Source organism: Phoxinus phoxinus (assembly GCF_949152265.1).
Source record: "Phoxinus phoxinus genome assembly, chromosome: 7".
Taxonomy (NCBI): domain Eukaryota; kingdom Metazoa; phylum Chordata; class Actinopteri; order Cypriniformes; family Leuciscidae; genus Phoxinus; species Phoxinus phoxinus.
The window spans coordinates 10,975,206-10,997,511 of NC_136882.1; the positions used below are offsets into that span (position 1 = coordinate 10,975,206).

General features: G+C 41.1%; 1 protein-coding gene across 1 annotated transcript in view; it reads left to right on the forward strand.

Moving 5' to 3' along the window:
- Positions 1 to 18,967, forward strand: part of LOC307001442 (coiled-coil domain-containing protein 148-like) — a 194,289-nt gene extending 175,322 nt beyond the window's left edge. The window contains exons 11-15 of the mRNA XM_079617935.1: positions 861 to 1,001; positions 4,129 to 4,247; positions 4,970 to 5,087; positions 5,266 to 5,400; positions 17,998 to 18,967. Coding sequence (XP_079474061.1) covers positions 861 to 1,001; positions 4,129 to 4,247; positions 4,970 to 5,087; positions 5,266 to 5,400; positions 17,998 to 18,144 — 660 coding nt within the window. The 3' untranslated portion in view covers positions 18,145 to 18,967. The remainder of the gene's footprint in view (positions 1 to 860; positions 1,002 to 4,128; positions 4,248 to 4,969; positions 5,088 to 5,265; positions 5,401 to 17,997) is intronic.
- Positions 18,968 to 22,306: the final 3,339 nt, after the last annotated feature.

Below are 22,306 nucleotides of genomic sequence, written 5' to 3' on the forward strand. Positions count from 1 at the left end.
AACACACCTGAACAAACAAGTCAAAGTCTTCAGGATTACTAGAAAGTTGCACATACTGTAGGTGAGTTTAATTAAGTTTGGAAGTACACTCTGCAGGAAAGTGGATCTCGAGGACCAGAGTTCAGAACCCCTGGTGTAGATGATAACCAGAACACCACTAAGTGTTAACACTGTAACGCTGGGTTCCTAAAAGGACAATGAAGGCAACGAGATGATTTATTCCAAAACACGATGAATCCAAGATGCAAAACAGTATGTGGGACACAGACGCGCACTAACCACAACCAATAACAGACCATAAACAAGAACAGGGAGGAACTTAAATACACAGGTGAACAAAGAAGACAACAGCTGTAGTTGATGAGTGACGATGACGATGATCGCTGACAGGTGCGGGTAATGGTGAAGTGAGTGCAGGTGTGAGCCGGAGAGGATGATGGGAACAGCAGACGGGGACTAACACATGACAGTGACAGAGACAGTTAGCTGGTGACTGTGACAAACATACTCTTCATTGTTTTATCATTTTGCATTGTCTTTCATATACTATTTTATACATATATAGATAGATATATTATGCAGTGACCAGTGATCCATGCAAGTATTCCATCTATGTGCATTTGTGTTTAAGACTCTCTAATTGTCTAAAGTTTCTCTAATTTGAGTGTGTAATCATATTTTAATACTGTGATTTACCTACAGAGATTTGCTATGTTTTTTTTTATTTTTTGATGGATCAGTAAAGTCTACACACTATCTCCAGTCTAAGATAGTTACATAGTTTCAGCTTAACACTTCAGTGGTCTAAACACTACAGGGAAATATCTGCTGAAGTATCCTGTCTCTCTGTGTGGGTTTAGCTCCAGCAGTGGCGCATTCAGCAGGAGGAGGCTGCAGAGTTGGAGGCTTCTCTTGCTGCTTATTGGCACAAAGAGGAAGATGAGACATTGAGGAAAGAACAACAGAGAGAAAAAACTAGAAGAGCTCAACTGACACAGCAGGTACATAGTATCTACAGGTGTAATATTTGTGTAACTACACATATGTAACAACCCACGGAATGGTATGTGTAAGTACAAATGTGTAACAGGTAACAACACTTTTTCACTTCAGTAAGTACACATGTGTAACAGGAATTATGTAACTACATTTTGTAACAACAATATGTATTTACACAAGTTGTTCTACTTCCACATGCAGTCTTAAATACTGCAGTTACCAGTTCTTGTGGTTTGCTTTCGAGGGGCAGGCATACCAGTATGCGGTTCTCCCATTCAGGCTGGCCCTGTCTCCTCGCGTCTTTATGAAGGTCGTCGAGGCAGCCCTTGTGCCGCTACGGCAACACGGCTCACTCTCTGGACCAGGTTTGCGAACACAGGGACCTAGTGCTCCGGCACCTAGCCCGTCTGGGCCTTCGGGTCAACTGGGAGAAGAGCAAACTTTGCCCCGTGCAGAGGATCTCTCTTCTCGGTATGGAAATCGACAGCACGGCAACGCCGCTCGGATTGCTTCATATGAGACCGCTTCAGCACTGGCTTCGCGATCGAGTCCCGAGGTGGGCATGGCATCAAGGCACGTTCCGAGTACCAGTTACTCCGACCTGCCGTCAGACCTTCACCCCGTGGACGAACCTCAGCTTTCTACGGGCCGGAGTACCCTTAGAACGAGTTTCCAGGCATGTTGTCTCAACGGATGCCTCCTCCACGGGTTGGGGCGCCATGTGCAATGGGCATGCTGCCGCGGGCTCCTGGACAGGACCCCACCGCTTATGGCATGTCAATTGCCTCGAGTTGCTGGCAGTACGTCTCGCTCTGCACCGCTTCCATGCGTTGCTCAAGAACCAGCACGTACTAGTCCGATCAGACAATACAGAGACAATAATATCAACCGACAGGGTGGTCTACGCTCCCGCCGTATGTCGCAACTCGCCCGCCACCTCCTCCTATGGAGTCAGAAGCGTCTGAGGTCGCTTCGAGCCATTTATATCCCGAGAGACCTGAACTGTGCAGCCGACGAGCTCTCACGGCTTCAGCCTCTTCCTGGAGAATGGAGACTCCATCCCCAGGCGGTTCAGCTGATTTTGGATCAGTTCAGGGACGCACAGGTAGACCTGTTTGCCTCCCACGACTCGTCCCACTGCGCCCAGTTTTACTCCCTGACGAGGGCACGCTCGGCACGGACGCTCTGGCGCACAGCTGGCCGCGGGTCCTCCGCAAGTATGCGTTTCCCCCAGTGAGCCTTCTTGCACAGACCCTGTGCAAGATCAGGAAGGACGAGGAACAGGTCATATTGGTTGCGCCGCACTGGCCCACCCGAACCTGGTTCTCCGAACTTGTACTCCTCGCGACACCTCCCTGGCCCTTTCTCAGGGACGGGGCACCCTTTGGCACCCTCGTCCCGTCCAGGAGCCACACGTGGAGGTTCAAAAGATCGGGACGAGGGTTTGAGTACCGTACCACCAGCGGTGGTGGCTACCATCACTTCCGCTAGAGCATCGTTCACTCGACATGCCTATGCATTGAAGTGGAACCTCTTCGTCTCGGTGCTCTTCTCACTCAGAAGACCCCAGATCATGCCCGATCAGTATCGTGCTTTCCTTACTGCAAGATGGGTTGGAGCGAAGGCTGTCTCCCTCCACCCTGAAAGTGTATGTTGCAGCTATCGCCGCACATCACGACGCAGTCGAAGGTAAGTCCGTGGGAAAGCACGACCTGGTCATCAGGTTCCTGAGAGGAGCGAGGAAACTAAATCCTCCTCGCTCTCCTCTCGTTCCCTCTTGGGACCTCTCAGTGGTTCTAACTGCCCTGCAGAGTGTTCCCTTTAAGCGTCTGCAATCAGTGGAGCTTAAGTTCCCGTCAATCAAGACAGCGCTCCTGGTTGCTTTGGCTTCTATCAAGAGGGTAGGGGACCTGCACGCATTTTCTGTGGACGAAGCGTGCCTGGAATTCGGGTCGGCCTATTCTCACGTGATCCTGAGACCCCGGCCTGGATATGTGCCTAAGGTTCCCACCACTCCCTTCCGGGACCAGGTGGTGAACCTGCAAGCGCTCCCCCTGGAGGAGGCAGACCCAGCCTTGGCATTGCTCTGTCCAGTACGCGCCCTCCGTGCTTACGTAGACAGAACGCAATGTTTCAGGACCTCAGACCAGCTCTTTGTCTGTTATGGTGGGAAGCTGAAGGGAAAGTCTCTCTCCAAGCAAAGGTTGTCTCACTGGATAGTGGACGCCATTGCTTTGGCTTACCAGCAGCAAGGTCGACCGTGCCCCCTTGGTGTGACGGCCCACTCCACAGCCCAGTGTGGCCTCCTCTTGGGCTCTAGCGCATGGCGCCTCGTATGTACTCGCTTCAACCAGCCGGTACTAGGACCTGCTCAGGTGTCTTCGCTTGCTCGCCATTCCACTCCACAGACTGGATACGTGCGATATTCTCCTCAGGTGAGCCTGATAAGCCCTGAGTTCCTCCGGTGCTGTTGACGTCAACGCCAGAGTTATGCCTCTGGCAGCTTTCGCGTTGGCTATGTGCATGGTTCCCCCTCTGGGCAACCCCCACGTGTATTTCCACCGTAAGCCTCTCTCAAGCATGTGTCTTTCCCTTGGCAAGCCAGTCTGCCACCCCTGGGGTTGAAATATTCCACCCTGCGGGCTGGACACCCCAGTGTTCTCCGTATGCACCCCCCTCCGGGTCATATGTGTATTCTTAAGTCCCCCCAGGCACGTCTCGGTTACGGATGTAACCCTCGTTCCCTGGGTAGGGAACGGAGACGTTACATCTTCCTGCCACTTCCTCTGTACCGCTGGAACAGCCGAGTTCAGCCTTGGCTCCTTCAGCGAAGAAACATATCTGCATGTTGCCGGCTCACTTCCTTTATACCCACGAAGTGGGGCGGAGTCATGCTATGCAAATTCAGCAGACCCATGGCATTTGCTTGCCATTGGCTCGTTTTATTACTGTTCGGAGAGGATAGGCTTCTAAGCGAACCCCATTTTGTCGTCATTCGACGTAACGTCTCCGTTCCCTACTCAGAGAACGAGGGTTACATCCGTAACGAGACGGTTTTGGCTTATGGTTCAGCCAAAAATTTTTCTAGTTTAAAATAAATCACATGGCTTTTCTTTCTTTCTCTCTCAGATAAATAAGTTCCATTCAGGGAAGCAGAGGAGAAGAGATGAGCAGAGAAAGAGGGATATGAAGAGGCTTGCAGAACTGAGGAGAGAGATAGAAGAACAGATGCAGAGAGATAAAGAAAGGTAAAGTACTTTGCTTGGAGAAACAATTTGACAAAAAAGGCCAAATAACCAGCAAACCTTTAGTACCAGCCTTGCAAACTATACAGATACTGTAGATCAGGCAAACTATTATCATGAATCATATTATAAGAACAAAGATTTAATACATTTCCACCAAATATACTATCTGCATTCCTTTCGAAATCTTGCCATTAAACAGTACAATTAATGTATGTTTTAACACATTTGTTTTAACCATTGTTGTTAGAGCTGGATTCAGTTTATAATTGTCATCACCCAAAAATGTTCATGGAAGCCTCTGCATTTCATTTATTAGAATGATTTAGTAAAAATTGGTAAAGTAGGTAAATAATACTGTTTATTATTATGTTTATAGTATTATGTCAAATAAAAAATAAAAATAAAATTGCATTCTTCATTATGTTTAGTGAAACAGTGGAAAAACGTTTAATTATCTTAAATATACATACAGTACTGTATATTCTTTTTTTAAACTGTATTTTACTTTTTGCTTTCAATATTTTGAATCTAGGAAACTTTGTTGCTTAAATTATGATTGTGATTCCTCTAATTGAAAAAAATATAATTTTTTAAGCCTTTTCAGAGCAAATACAATATTGAGAAATACTGTATGCAGAATATTGTCAAAATGCTGACAAGTGTAATAAGAATGTTATCATATAATTTTTTCAGCTGTATCATTGGTTGGATATGTTGTGCAGGGTGAAGTTCAGGAAAGAACTGATACAGCAGAAGCTGCAGATGCATGAAATTAAAGAAAAACAAAAACAGAAGGATGATAAGGAGAGAGAGGAGAGACTACAAGCTTTACGCAACCAGGTAAACGCACATGCAGTTTGCACATGCAGTTTGCACATGCATTTTGCACATGCAAATGCCCAGGCACTCTTAAAACTCTTATCTAATCTAATGATTTGTATCAGGGCCTACGTCTACGTTAGAGCATCATTTTTGTGAAGCAGTGACAGCTCGTTGTGTGTATTTGTTTGGTTTACAGGTCTCTAAAGTAGCTGAGGCCAATCCAGAGAGGATGATGGGAAACACAGAGGCATGGAGAGTACGTCAACTTCCAGAAGAAGTCTTTGCTTTGCAAAAACCACTGTACCAGCTAAATACATACACAGATAAACAGGTAGCCCATGCACACAACAAAAACCTACACAGCACATACTGTAGATACCTATCGCACACACACATTCACCTCCCACACACAAACATGAAGCCTTTTATTACACTGAAACCAACAATCCAACAAACCTTTGTATTGAACCAGAAAAATAATCATGCACATGAAATATAGGCTATTTCCAATCCAGAAACATTAGATGTTAACCTGTAATTTATATTTCATATGTTAAATAGATTAAATAAATTATACATTAAATAAATTATTTTTATTCATCTTTTTCCTAACAAGCCTACTGCGTTTTAGATTATAACATTTATATAAGATTATACTGCGTTTTACACTTAAAAAGAATGAAACAAATCATTCAAATCATTTGTGGTCTGCTCTCCCGATTTAATTTACAATATATCCCATTAGTAATTCACTGTAATGCACTAGACATGTGAGCAATAAAGAACATGCACAATATTGTTATCGTGGGCACTTCAAAATACAGTAAATCCCTTATTTTTTTTTTTTTATGAATTATTAAGTATATCTATCAGACTTTTGGTGGCTTGTGATACACAATGGTTGCATAAGACACAGCTCTGATATCGGCCAAATATAATCCCCGAAATTCAAGTACATTAGAAATTGAAAAGGGGCAGAGAGACCACGCTAGGGAAGTCGGCTCAAAGGAAGATGGTGACGTTAAGGTGATGTTAAGGCTCGATGGCTGTGCTGAGCTTTGTTCGCAAAGTGGTGAGCGAAGCCATGGGCCTTATTGTACCAATCTAAGCGCATGGTCTAAAGAGCATGGCGCAAGTGCACTTAGGGCCCTATCATACACCCGGCACAATGCAGCGCCAAGCACGATGCAAGTGTTTTTTGCTAGATTCAGCCCGACGCTGTTATAATTTTCACGTCCTGTTTAAATAGCAAATTCATTTGCACCAATTTGTGCGCCCATGAGTGAGGTGTTTTCAGGTGCATTGTTTTCACGTAGCTATTTTGAGGCAACAGAAATAGACTGCGCCATTGACCAACAAAAACCTGGTCTAAAGTCAATGGTGCAGTATTTGTTTGTTATTTAAAGAGCGCGTTAGTAATGTGCGCCTATAGGCAGGTACACAACGCGCATACAATCTGCTTATTACACACACAGTTACACAGTTACAATATGGTGGAATCCGGCTTGTCCCGTAGATAGTCTGCTTGTGCCCTTTAACCTCGTGCACGAGCAGAAACGTTTGTGCTTTGGAGACGCGTTCAGTTTTTCCACTTGCAAATTCCGTCATATAAATAGCGAATTCGCCATATTCACTCGAGTAGGAGTCACAGAGGAGGACATCACCAGACTTCTTCCGTGGCGTCTATTAATTAAAACTACCTATTAATCCCTCTTGGAACACGGGTGAGTGTTCAACGGAATATGTATATGGTTCAAATGGCCTCTTGATTATTATTAAGGGCTGAAGCTGATACAAGCAGCTTTTACTGTGCCATAACTCTTTTTCTAGATATTTCCTAGATATTTCCCATTCAATCTTTTTCTAGATATTTCCTAGATATTTCCCATTAAATCCCAACAGAACATTAAACACTAACAGATCTCTCAGGATCTTAAGAGTTATAGGAGAACTCCGGTCAATTTTAACATTGAGCTCAATTTTTAGTAAATTTAGAGTGCTGTCAATACAGAGAACACGACAAAAATCGGTGTTGCCTACACCGTGTTATCCTATTTTTAAAATTTGCACCCTATTGACTTGAATGCAAATACCTGTATTTAGTTCCTGTTTTCGGTCGAAGTCCAAAGTAGTCGATTGTCGAGTTCACGCGCATAGGTTTAGTTACAAATGATCACGCGCGTGAACTCGACAATCGACTACTTTGGACTTCGACCGAAAACAGGAACTAAATACAGGTATTTGCGCTGGCTGATATAACATCATTTTTATGAATATCTTTCACATCTACTGCAGTCAGATTCACTCGTGTTCACTCTGAAGGAATCACTCAACATGGCTGGGCACTTGTATGACACATCAAGGATGATAAGAGAAATAAAAGCAGGTTTAAAATTTGCCCTATTGAAGTCAACAGGGTGCAAATTTTAAAAAGAGGATAACACGGTGTAGGCAACACCGATTTTTGTCGTTGTTCTCTGTATTGACAGCACTCCAAATTTACTAAAAATTGAGCTCAATGTTAAAATTGACCGGAGTTCTCCTTTAAACAACAAAAACAGCATTACCAGCTTCACTTATTACTAAACAGATTTACTTTATTTTTGTCATACGTCTACAGAGGTTCTTATTGAAAATTAAGAGAGGTTTAAATGTTGATGATTTATTGAAAATAATGTAATTTTTCAGTCCAGTCCCTATGATGGGGTGTTTGGGCTGGGCAGGCTTGCATCAGTGTTTGCTTTGGTTGGGCAGTTTGACTCTTGTTTTATAACACTTATAACATTATCTTTAAATGTTAATATCACAAAACTGTCGTTATGGCCAAAAAGAGCCAAGAGAAATGCTATATCTGATTTAAAGGGTTTCTGTTGTCTGAGTTTTATGGGTCACCATTGTACTGAAGAGGGGAGTCTGTGGTTCAGTCCAGGAGAAGACTAAGAAACACTGATGATATGTTTTTATTGTAGAAACTTACGCCTTTGAGTAAAACATCCAATTTAAGGCAATCATTTTCCATGTTTTCTAAGTATACTCAACTAATTACATTTTACAGTTTAAATATATTTTTTCAATACACGAAAAGCGCCAATTCTTTATGTATTATTCAATATATTGTAATAAATAACATTTATTATAACATTATTAACGCAATATATTATTTCATATATTTTCAGGGAAGCTTATATCTCTGTAATACTAGGATAAGCTTGACTGCAAATCATATAGGCCAATAAGTGTCCTGAATTCGGATTATAAATTGTTTGCATTCGTTTTAGCGAGGAGGTTGGAAAAGATGATGCTCATAATAAACATGGGCCAAACAGGGTTTGTTAGGAATACGCAAACCCATTATAACATTCGGAGATCCCTGCTCATAATTGATTTCATAAATAAAAGAAAAAGCAAAGCAATTCTTCTTAGTTTAGTTTAGATCATATAGGCCAATAAGCAGCACAACAGCTTTGTATACACTGAATGTACGAATGTATACGCCATCAGCGTCGTCAAGGTCCTCTGTTGTCTGCTGGAGCATCATAGTGAACAAAATGGTGAACAGTGTGGGAGCAAGAACACAGCCCTGTTTCACGCCATTTGCAATAGGGAAGGGCTGGGAGAGGTCGTTGCTATGTCTGACTTGTCCAAGCTGGTCTTCATGAAGCTTGATGATCATGGTGAGAAACTTGGCTGAAAAAAGCTAGGCTGCCCACCAAAGTCCCTGCCTGCTCACGGTATCAAATGCTTTTGTCATATCCACAAAGGCAGAGGTGGACAAAGTACACAACTTCCTTACTTGAGTAAAAGTACAGATACTACTGGTCAAATATTACTCCGTTACAAGTAAAAGTTGTAAAGACAGATTTTTACTTAAGTAAAAGTACAGAAGTACTCATTTTTAAAAGTACTTAAAGGTATAGCAGAGGATCTTTCCTAATTTTAGAAAAGACCCGCCCTCTCCAATTTTTGAAAAAAATGCACATATGCGCAACACTCTATTTGCTCCCGAGAGGCAACGCCTACTAGCAGTGATTTTAAATGGATTTCTCCAAATAGCATGACAAACTTTACCTGTCTAGTAGAATCTTCGCGACTGCGGCATCAGTGGGAAGCCCAACCTGTGCTATAGCGCACGCCAGCTTGTGAACGGCCTTATGTAAACATATCACCAGAATGATTGACACTTAGGTGGACCAATAGTATAGGCTACCCACCCGGAAAAAGAAAATCCTCCGCTATACCTTTAAGTATAAAAGTAAATGTCAATGCATTGTTTTATTATTGTTGCATTGTTGCATTGATTTTCTTTTTCCGGGTGGGTAGCCTATACTATTGGTCCACCTAAGTGTCAATCATTCTGGTGATATGTTTACATAAGGCCGTTCACAAGCTGGCGTGCGCTATAGCACAGGTTGGGCTTCCCGACTGAGCCTGGGTTCTCCCAAGGTTTTTTTCTCCATTCTGTCACCTGATGGAGTTTTGGTTCCTTGCCGCTGTTGCCTTACCTTCTGGCTTGCTTAGTTGGGGACATTTAATATTCAACAATATTATAGATCTGCCTTAAAGGTGGATGATGATGAAATTGTTTTTTTTTTGTATTATTTTCATGTTATCACTGTGAAGCTGCTTTGATACAATCTGTATTGTAAAAAGCGCTATATAAATAAAGATGACTTGACTTGACTTGACTTGCATGTAATAGCCAATTTACAGTAACTTATGCCTCTGAATCTCTGCCTGCCTACCCTCATATCAATTTCACATTTATTTCTAGAACACAGTTCCAGTCGTGGGATTGAATAAGTGTACTCAACGTCCACAATGGTTTCGGACACCCAAATGGCTGTCCCCAGTTTTTTGGCTGTTAGTATGAATATGTTAGCCTTACTGTTATCTATAAGCTATGTGCTTCAAACCAATGACAAAATTCGCATTTAGAAGACCAAATCCAACGTTGAAACTTAAAATCAGGTTGATGTCAGAATCCATAGTCAGATTGACGTTAATCTCCAACGTTGGACAGACGTTGTATTGTGGTTGAAAATCGGTTGACGTCAGAAACCAACATCAGTCGAGTTCTGACGTCAACCAGACTTTAATTTACAACCAAAATGCAACCAAAATCATCCCTGACGTTACTACTTTCTACTCAAGGACCTTGTCAGAAATGTAGTGGAGTAAAACGTACGATATTTGTCTTTCAAATGTAGTGAAGTTAAAGTAAAAGTTTCCAGAAAAAATAATACTCAAGTAAAGTACAGATACTAAAAAAGTGTACTTAAGTACAGTACTCAAGTAAATGTACTTTGTTACTGTCCACCTTTGCACAAAGGTGACATACAGTGCTTTGTTTTGTTCCTGGCACAATCTGCCTCAGGACAAACACCATGTCTGTGGTTCCTCGGTTGGCTCTGAAGCCACACTGTGTCTCTGGAAGGTGATCTTCTTCTATCGCAGGTATCGCAGGACAGAAGTGTTATGCCACGATAATTGGAACAGTCTGACTTTTCCCCTTTGTTCTTGTACAGAGGGATGATGACTGCATCACGGAGGTCTTGAGGGAGTTTTCCCTGCTCCCAGCAGCAGACAAAGAATTCATGGAGTTTGGTGTGCAGTGCTGGACCTCCATTCTTCCATACCTCAGGACGGATGGCATCAAGTCCTGCAGCTTTTCCACTCTTCAGCGGATTAATGGCTTCATCAGTCTCTTGTTGTGTTGGCGCCACATCCAGTTCAGTTTTTACTGGTTGCTGTGGGATGCGGTCAATCGCTGGTTCTTGGACTGAGCGGCTAGCATTGAAAAGGGTGTAGAAGTGTTCAGACCAGCGGTTCAGGATAGAGTCCTTTTCAGTGAGCAATGCTTTTCCTTCTGCACTCCGCTGGGGGCTCAGGATTTGGTACGAGGGGCCATATACCGCTTTTAGAGCTCCATAGCGCCTTGTTAGATCCCTGTAGTCACCGGTATCAGCGCAAAGCTGAGTTCTTACTGCGAGGTTGGTCCACCCCTCGTTCTGAATCTCTCGAAGCTTACACTGGAAGGTGCTGCATTCCAGGCGAAAGGCTGCTTTTTTGTGCGGGCAGGACGGTTGGGCCAGGTGGGCCTTGTGTGCTGATCTCTTCTTTGACAACAGCTCCTGGACTTCTAAGTTGTTCTCATCGAACCAATCCCTGTTTTGCTTCATGGAGAATCCGAGGGTATCTTCGGTTGTTTGCAGAACAACAGATTTGATGTGGTCCCATAGCACTTCTGGGGCCGGAGGCGAGTCGGCTAGGCAGATGGGTTCCTCTAGCCTTGACCGTAGGCTCTTCTGGAAAACTGCTCTGACTGCAGCAGAATGAAGGCTGCAGACCTTGAGCTTCTTCCTCGGGGTGCGACCTTTCCTGGGTTTCACGCTGGCGCACTAGGATGTAGTCTATGAGATGGCAGTATTTTGACAGAGGGTGCATCCAGGTTGTCTTCAGACTGTCTTTCTGCTGGAAGATGGTGTTGGTAATGGAAAGCTGCTGTTCAGTAGAGAGAGGTCGAGTAACAAGCGTCCATTATCGTTGCAGCTTTCCACACCATGCCTTCCAAGTACGCCTTTACAGGTTTCTGAGTCTCTGCCAGTCTCTGGCGTTGAAGTCGCCAAGGATGACAATCTTGTCGTTAGCTGGGACATCCTGAAGAAGGCTGCGTAGATCAGAGTAAAACTTGTCTTTGTCTGCAGGTCCTGCCTGGAGAGTTGGGGCATACACACTGAACAGTGTGGCGTGTTGCTGGTCACAAAGTGGTGGCCAGTTGGCAAGCTTGCAAGCTTGATGGTGATAGAGTCCCTGATCATAAAACCGACACCTGAAAGGCATCTCTCTGTCGCTGGTTTGCCTGACCAGTAGAGGGTGTAACCTGCGCCATGTTCCCTTAGACTTCCTTCCTCTAAAAGGAAGATGTGGGTTCTTGCTGCGCAAAGGAGCTTTAAAGTGGAGTGCAGTGTGCGCAGAACTGACCCCACCCTTTATGGCCATGGCCTAGCAAGCTGGGACGGTAACAGCGAGGTCCTCGGGCCGTAGGTTTTACATCAGAGTTGCCCTCTCCTAGGCGGATGGCCTGCCAAGGCTGAAGAGATCTGCCTTACCTGCTATTTTAAACCATAACTGATAGGTGGCCGGTGACTCCATCGTGGGAGTTCATTTGCCCAGTGATGCAGTGTGGACATCACCCCCTCACGTCGTTTAGCCCGCCAGCTGAAGCGGTGTACCGGGGTGTGGCACTAGGAGCCAGACGTGAGAGATTTAGGAGATGGATGAGGACCAGTGCTTCCGTCCACTATCAGTGCAGCTATCAGAAAACAAAGGCACTACCTCTAACCCAGAGCTCCCTACACCCCTATAGAAGCATATACAGGTGAAAATATGAAAGGAGTAATAGGTAAATTATATAACGCTATCTCCTCAATGAACCGCATACCGCAGCGCTAGCAGTTATTAAGCTTTTTTCGGCTAAGGTTGCAGGCTTGCACGTTCACTCTCTGACAGTAGATGACGCTGATGGAAACGCAGAAATGCAGCTGTTTCCGGTAACCCTGTAAACAAAGCAGCTGCGCTACTTTGTTTCTGAACAGTATTTAAATGTTTCTAACAAGTCAAGTCAGCCTTTCTTTTTATTGCACTTTTTACAATATAGATGGTTTCAAAGCAGGTTTACAGTGATAACAGGAAAATAATGCAACAAAGTTTGTTTCTGCTGTATAGCAGATTTAGAAGAAAATTTAATTAACTTAAAAATTTAAATAAATTAAAAGTTATTAATTTAGTTATATATATAGCCACTCTGGAGATAACGTAATGTCATCGTCCAGCTCAGTTCAGTTTTCAAATAAATGGTGTCAATGCAGTCAGATCAATTATATTGTTGAATATGAAATGTCCCCAATATTGTAACAAAGTTTGGTAAAAAAAAATCCCGAAACCTAAAAATTGATTGGTGAATGAAAAGTAAATCCCATTGTTTTTTCCCTTACATGTCATGTCATGTCATTTCATGTCATTTTATTTTTTTAAACAAATGGTGTCCTTTACAGTGGACATAGCATAACCCTAACCCTAACTCATATGAATAAAACATAATTTTTCAACAATAAAAAAATCTCCAGTTGTTTTTATGCTCTAAATAATGTAATGACATGAAAAAAATACTACATTCAAAAACCTTTTTTTTTCTTTTTCTGAGTCTCAGGAGGATATAATCTTATAACGTGGCAGCAGGTATCTGCTGTTACTTTAAGACCTGACGCAAGGATCCATTATACTGTCACACATGCGTGTTTACGCTCTCTTAAAACATAACTGACCGTGTTTACCTGAATACTCGCCAAGATCAGCATTTTGTCATTATTTTGTGGGTATTTGATTGTTTAAAGCTGCAGTCCGTCGTTTTTCCTCTTTGTCGCCATCTCTGTTAGAAATCTGCAATTGCAGTTATTCGCGGAATTATTAACTGTGCGTGGGTAGTAAATCGGCATGAAACAGCGCGGATGAACACAATGTATTGGAGGCTGCCGCGTCGCTGTGGATACTGTACTGTCATCAGCAATGTCAGAGTATACTTTTTGAAAGTGTCAACATTAGAATTTTCATCGGTAAATGTCATCTGAACAAGTAAGTAACATTCACTTTTGTTCTGACCAAATTCGGGGGGTGGGGGGAAGCATTGCAGTAGCTATATCATGCTGATTAAATCTAACGATTGCTTATATCACGTCAAAACGTGAAAAATATATTTTTTTCTGTAGCCAATCTGAAGTCCAAAGTCTTTTGGGTTTTACAACTGGTGAATCTCCAGTTGTCACTGGTGATTGTCGCTTTAAACTTTCGGGATCCGCCATACCAAGTGCTAAGCTAAATCTCCACCTCCATCCTCCACACACGCTAGCCGGGGACTCCTTCTCTATGTGTACAGAAGTGACGTAATGACGCAAAGACATGCTCGAAATTCCCGCGGAAATCCACCAGTACCACTGGAATTAAAATCATTATTACAAGCTTACCGTTTTGAATCGAGGCAAGGCAAGCAGATCGTTTTGAACACTGGCTGGTTACGTTTTTTTTCAAAAATGTCTTTTTTTATATTTTTAAACACAAAAAAGTGCCGGACTGCAGCTTTAAGCATAATATATGCTTAAAAAGCAGCAAAAAATAACTAAGTTTAGTACGAGTCCGTATATGCAATTTAACGGATCTGGGGCCATATTGACAAATGGTCTGTGAATGTCCAATTGCTATCTCTATCTCCTAATGTTTTCTCTTTGTATTTTTTGTGTGTGCGTGTACTCACACTCCTATACAGTTACAGTTACTCCTATAATTCGCGCAAAGCGTCATGAGGTGTAGGAAAATTGTGGATAGTGGAATAGTGGACTTTTTTACTTTTTTCACTTTAATTTCACAATTTAATTTTCAATGTAATTATTTTTATTATATAGTCAACAAATTCAAACTTTTAGATACGTGTCTAGTTGAAACTCCAGAGGGCGCAGGCTGATAGGTCCTTTACATGCAATCTGCAAGCAGTCACATCATTACCGCATGGCACAAGATGATTAGCCTCTGCTGATCTTGCAGCGAGTCATTTATTTACTGCTCAACATTTAAATAGTCTGGTTCAGTATTTGTTGCTCAGTACCCAATTCCACCCACCCCCTCACACACACACCCCGGCTGATAATGTAATGATTTGTTTTGTTGCAAACCTCTGTTGGACTAATCAAATCTTATATTATGTGATTGTGTTCAAATTCTGTGCATTGTAATTTCATCAGTTTTCACTTCCTGTCATTTTTGTCTAAACTCCACTTAAATATCCTGTGGGGAGTGGCTAATTTCAATTATCACATTCTTGATTTGGAGCCTATTTATAGATGCCACCTACGTCACTACCAAATAGAATGCCGCCATATTTACGACGATCTCGCCCGGTATGTGCCGCCGGTATGAGAGAGAGAGACAGAGATACCTGGAGAAAAATTAAATTTTAGGCTCCGAATATCTTGTCCATAACCCCTCCCCATACAGTGGGGATCGCTTGAAGGCTTTCAAGAGTACGATACATATCAATATGCTGTGGCTGGATGGGTGAAAGACGTGAAAGTGCGGCACCTGACCTCCAAGGATTTATATTTAATCACTGGAAATGTAGGTATTATAAAAAAAAATAATGGTAGTTTGCTCTGACTAGGTAGCGAGTTGTTAGCTAGCTAAGTGGCTAACAGCTGGTAGCTTACCAGCTGTTAGCCACGGATCACGGCTAGCTGTCATTAATCTGGATAATGTTCTTTTATGTCAGATGTGTTTATACTCATTGAAAGAACATGAAGGGAAGGAATATCATGAATATCATTATTCAAAACAAAACATCAAAACATGATATTTATCAGAATACATTTATATGGTCATTAAAGGGCTTTCCTGAGGTAAATGTTATGTGACATAATTGTTCTCCAGCAGTTTTATTGACCTCTTTCCGCGGTTGAAAAACACTGATTGATCGATATTATGTATGAGGAATATACATTTCGGTAAGTTGTAATGTATCTTTCAACATTGTTCATGCGTGTTTATTTACTATTAGCTAGAAATGATCGGTTCACGTGCCGCTAGGGATCTGTCACATCAAGCGCCAAAACGGTATTTATTGTTTGAGTTTCGATCCTTTTCTTTTGGTATAGAATAAAATACCAGTTCGGGGTTCCTCTTTCGGCTGTTGTTGCAGCCAGAGCCATAGAGAGGAAGAGTTGCGACACTCTTTGATGTCGCCGCTATGGCTGTCACGTGGTTAATGTAAGCCCCAATAGTTCCAAAACATACGCTGGCTGTCATGTCCTTCTATGGGACAGACAGCAGCGATTGCATTATTGAATGGTAAATTAAAAATAAAACACACACCCAAGTACTTTTTCAGCTGTTATTGCATTTTGTTAATGTCAGTTTTGCATTTGGAGAGGCAACGAGTTACTGTATATTACTTTTTAGGCTATATTTTTGGAGGGAAAAGCTTAGTGTTCATGTTCGCAATGGTTAGTAGCACTGGCTTTAGCGGCTCTAACTTAACTTTTCCATACCATTCATCTGATGATGGACGTCTCATGATATTTATTTTAGCACAACTGGGCTGTATTAGGCTATTGATTCCCGTGATTTTGCTTATAAATTCCGATTCAGCCTACCTTCGTGATCACGCAAAGAGGTCTGCCGTGGCGGTCCGTTCAGAATTCGCTTAGAAGCTAGCTTACTTCTTCTGATGAAAGTGGCCACCCCCAGGACCACAACGTGAAACATGAACATGATAATTTTAAGATGAAGCCATACACATATCAAAACTATAACAGATTAAAAACGAATTTATGCTTTTATGTTTGGGTCTATATTTAAGTGCAGAGTGAAGATTTTTCTCTATGGCTCTGGGTTAGTGTAAGGTTAGTAAGGTTAGCTGTAACTCAATCCAAGTAACTTAAGCAATTAATTAACAAAACACTTGTAACTTCAGCTATCGAGACATCAATTAAGCATGGCTGATACAAATTAAGGTTTTCAAATAAAATATTTTTTATTAAACAATGACAGACAACAAAAATGGGAGTGTGTGTGAACAAGAAAAACAAAAACCAGGGGCAGGTGATCCATGAAACAGACAGGACTGGTGATGGCCATAACAATCCTAGAGGTCCAGCATTGTTCTCACAAGCCGCTTCACTCAAGACAACAAATGAAAAGTTAGTATCCCAAAAATTTAATTAAATAAAAGTTGCTATAAAGGTGGTAGCGATTCATTACCGAACTAATTAGATGCTACCTTCACAGCTGGCGAAGTCGCGCTAGCTAACTACACTGTAAAAAATGTGGCTGCGATTAGTTACAATTTGTTGAGATAACTTAAATATCCAACTTAACCAAACTAAACTAAAGTTAACTAAACTTAATATTTTAAGTCAAGCTTGAACACATACTTTTTAAAGTTGAAACAATGTTGGATTTTAAGTTGTGCTAAATAATCGCAGCAATTTTTTTTACAGTGTAGCAAACAGACAATGCTAGAAAATTGGTTGAAACAACCAAGATAAAATATAAATAATTACGCTGTGCATATACAAATGAAGACCAGTATAAGCATCGCAAAGGGCCTCTGCAACAATATAGACAGTTGACAATTCAAAAGAGGTAGATATTTCAGCAACATGCCTCTGGAACAACTCGACGCAGAGCAATGTAAGTGAATGGGGTTCAATGCGTGTTTGGAACTAATCCGATCTTCAAATCCCGGAAGTAGGCGGTTAAAAGCGCCGCCATTTTTTACAACGGAGGTCTATGGGAGTGTCGCAACTCTTTCTCTCTATGGCTCTGGTTGCAGCCAACTGCACAACATATTACAGGAACTACTGAGACCGTCGGTCGTAAAGACGGCGGCGCAAAGCTACAGTGACGTCATGTGACCCAAACTAATTCTTAAATTCTGTTTGCCCAACCCTGCTTCTGACTGTCATGTACATGGGACATTATGTTTCTGCCAATAATAATGGTTAACCTGTGATGACATTTTGGGACTCTGGCCTTTACAAAGCCAAGGCCAAACTGTGAAACAGCTTTTTTTCAGACTTTTGTTTCATAACATGGAGGTTTAACATCACATCCTGTAAACATAAAACTGAGATAAGTTACTGACTTTGACCTTGGTCATGTCAAAGCAGATCAACCGGTCAACAGCCACTCCTGTTACAAAAAAAAAAAACATTTAACTATTATAAGAATTCTATTTATATTACTTCCCTGACTTTTGCTTGAGCATCTCACTTTGAAGGCTTGATCATGGTGACTTATATGGATTTGCAATGAATCAATAATTCTATGAATAATTGAAAGATGCTCTTATCTTTTTGTTCTTCTTATTTTGTCTGTCTTTCAGATTGTGTCTGATCCCAGAGTTCGCATTGAACTGGCACTCAGGACCGCAGGTCTCCATAACACCCCTTATGCAAAACAGATTCTGTCTGAGATCCAACCTCCAAAACCACCCAGACGAGACACGGAATCCACTACCTTCAGAACCTGAACATTAAATAAATAAATATATTAATATTTTCACATCATATATATACACATCACATCACATACCTAAAACTGGGCGACTAATAATTTTAAAATACAAAAAGATAAAATAAAATAATAATAATTGTGAAAGGTTTCGCTCCATATGTTGGTGACTTTTTGAGCTATGTCATTTAAATTTTTTAATTATTTTCAACCCTCTCAGACCCATAGAATTAAATTAAAGTACATATTCCCTCTGGACACTTTATTTCAGTTATATATTGATTTATCCCAGGTCTATATATATATATTATAAAAACATAATAACGTGTAAATATGTGGGTAACAGTTTCAGTTGTTAACATTAGTTAATGTATAATGTAAAACTAACCATTTGTTACTGTATTAGTTAATCTTTGTTAATGTTAGTTAATAAAAATACAGCTGTTTATTGTTTGTTGTTTGTTCACAGTGTATTAACTAATGTTAACAAATACAACTTTTGATTTTAATAATGTATTAGTAAATGTTGACATTAATATTAACCAAGAGTAATATATTCCGTAGAAGTGCAGTTCATTATTAGTTCATGTAAACTAATTTAACTAATGAAACCTCATTTTAAAGTGTTACCAATATGTGTAAATGTGTACATTTTGATGATGTATAGTGGATATGAAAAGTCTACACACCCCAAAACAGCTGTTTTTGTGATGTAAAACATGAAACAAAGATCATGATATCATATCAGAACTTTTGCATGTTTAATGTAAAAAATTACAACCTATGCAATTCCAAAGATATTTTAGAGAAAAGGGATACAAAATAAAACTTTAAATAACCCAACTGCATAATTGTATGTGGTTGTGTTCAGAATTAATTTAGATATTCCATGGAACACATTGAAGACAGTCATCTACAATTGGAGAAATTATGGCACAACAGTGGCATTATCAAGAACAGGGCATCCCTCCAAAATTGATGAGAAGACAAAGAGAAAACTGGTTAAGTAGGTTGTCCAGAGGCCTGCAGCAACATTAAAAAAAAAGTTGCTCTCTACATGTGACAACTATCTCTTCTATTCTCCATCTGCCTAGACTATGGGTGGTGTAAGCATTTTCTGACTCAACATTTTTTTTTTGTGGAAAAAGGTGTTATGGTCTGATTAGACCAAGTCTGATAATGGTAAAAGGTATGTTTGATGCAAAAACAACACAGCACATCAGCAAAAATGCACCATCATTAGATCATTACATAATCAGGCCTTGAAAATCATCGATAAAAAGCCTCGGCGGTATCATCACTGCAATATACTGGAAAAGTACCGTATACTAAGCTTTGACAACCTGATCAGGTATTCTGATATCCGTTTGGTCCACAAAATCCTTAATAATGCTGCCCCACCCCCTAAAAACAATCTAAAGAAGACTGCAGATTTTCACAGCTTCTCACGAGCAGTCAAATGGCTTTTAGACCACCAGTCATGTTCACACTAAACGGGTGACTGACTCTGCACCTCCACAATGGAAACATGTCACACCCTTTGTAACATGAATAATTCTGTACACAAATTGGTAATGTGCATTTTATATATTGTATTGTCTTAGTAAATTGCCTTTTTATATTGTATTAATTTTTAATTCTATTTAATTTGAATTGTGTAGTACTACAGATGGAAATTAGCATAGTGCTAAATCTGGTGCAGCCATCTTATTAATGTAACTGCACATTGTCCTGATATAAAAAAAAAAAAAAAAAAAAAAAAAAACATACCCTCGGTGAAGCATGTTGGTGGCAACAAAACACACATCTAAATCAACAAAAGAATTGCTTTTGGAACATTAATCTTCACTAAAAGAGAGAAATGATAGCTTTAGCATAAGTTCTGCCCGGAAGACTCAATTGTTATGTCACTTATTACCTTCTCATCTATCCAATCATATTCTTATACTCGTGGTATAAAAGATCGGTACTTACACACGTCTGAGTTCGCAGATGCTGATGCTTCCATTCACCTCCATCCTCCACACCACCACCAAGACGGGTCTTTCCCTCCATCCACCTCACCACCACCAAGACGGGTCTTTCCCTCCCTCCAATAAAACATATAACACATTCATCAATTCATCAGTTGTGGCAAACTGAAGCTCAAGCATGTTCGCTTGACGTGTGAGAACCAATGAGGTTCATTCTCGTGTTACGCAGCACATTTGAGCTTCAGCAAGAACTAATGAGGTTTATTCTCGAGAATCTGCCAGAACCAGGGGCGTCATGCAAGCCAAAATTCTGGGGGGGCACAATCTGAGACGTTGCAATTGTTTTCTAACGGGTGATATGAATCATTTTAGGAGGGGTCAGGGGGTTTCTCCCCCTGAAATTTTTTAAATTCTGGCTGCTAAACATACCATTTCAATGCAGTTTGGGAGGGACAGAAATACCTTTACACCTATACCACTAACACTACACCTATGCCAGCCTAACCACTGTACTAAATACAGATAAAGCTAATGCTAAAAATCTACACTATCCTAACTGATGCAATACTATGCTACTAACTAACTATGCGTCTAACAACACTAACAACTATGCTAAATAACTACCTAGGCTACACGAAATAATCTAAATAACTATATAAATGCTATGCTAACTAGATGCTAAAATACGCTATCCTGATCGTTTACTCGTAATTCCAATTTCCAACTCCTGACTCGCTACAGTGGTTTCGACGGAACCAGATGATTTTATACCAGGGGCAGCCAGGGGCGTGGCAGAGTAGCGTCACAGAGTACCCTACGTCAGAGAGTACCCCTACTTCAGGAGATTCCGTTTAACCTGAAGAGGGCAGCACTCAGACGTTTTTACACCATATATTTGAAAATTAAAACACTTTATACTCAAATGTTAAAAAAAGTACTCGAATCAATGAACAGCATTTATGAAGCTCCATTCTTACAGATCATTAACTAAAAAAAGTTGGTTTAGTGTTTAGTTACCCTTTAACTAATTTGCGGCCATCAGTGAGCCGCTATCAATATGCGAGAGACTCCCGGAACTTCCGGGAGACTTGGGATGTCTCCCGATATTATTACATTTCTATACTGAAATAATATCGGCATTATAATTATTGATTTTTCATTAGGCTATTTTTTTGGTGCCCCCTCAGCTCGCCCTACGCACAGCGCGTGGTGGGAGCGGCGGCGCTGTCTTATAGTCGTCACCCTGACATGACAGTGCGTAGAGTTTGCCTATAATGTAAATGACTTGTTATTTTATTCGAGCTTTCTATCTATTTGCTAAAAAATAAAGTGAAATAGGCATTCATTAGTAGTAGGCTAAATAGCACCATGTTGAAATGATGTGCCAAAATGCGTTTTCTATCAGGCTAACTTACATTGAAAATATTGTACAGTAACCTATCAGATAAGGTCAGGTTTGCCGAAGTGCGTTTAATTTAGGCAATTTATTTATTTTTGTCCCTGTGCGCCGATCGGAGACGGAGTTCACTGCTGATATTCTGAGGTAACGTTAACTCGCGGCTGTCATCAGCAGCGCTGTCCATCGCCAAATCAGCGGATGGCGGGCGGGTGCGGTTTTGAAAATTGGTCAAAAATGTTGGTGCAGATGGATGATGAGTTTTGTGATGCTGTTGCGGATGAAATAATAGCTCTGGTATATTATGGAGCATAATAGGAATAAAGTTGTGACAAAAAAAATGATCAGGGAGGAAAAATCTGAGGGGGCACGTGCCCCCTCACTTTGAATGGGCATGACGTCACTGGCCAGAACCAATGAGGTTTGGTCTTGCACGTCAAGCAGGTTCGGTTGAGCTTCTGTTTATGTTCGGTGCTCAATATTAAAATGTGAATAAAAGCCTAAATTCAATCTGTTCATCGAGAAAATGTGGACTAAACCGCTCAATTCATATGGATTAGTTTTACGATATCTTTATGAACGCTTTGAAGCGTCAAAGTGGAAGTTGTGTAGCTGTTTATAAAGCTCTCAGATTTCTTTTTTTTTTCTTTTTTTTTTTTTGATTCATTTTATTTAAACAGGGACAATGCACAAATAAACATTAACCTTGTATCAAAACAAGGAGAGATGCATTGTGCCAGGTTATAGCACAAGTGCTATTTTCCACCCGTAGTCCCTCCTTGGCAGATCAATAAGACAATAAGACAAAATTT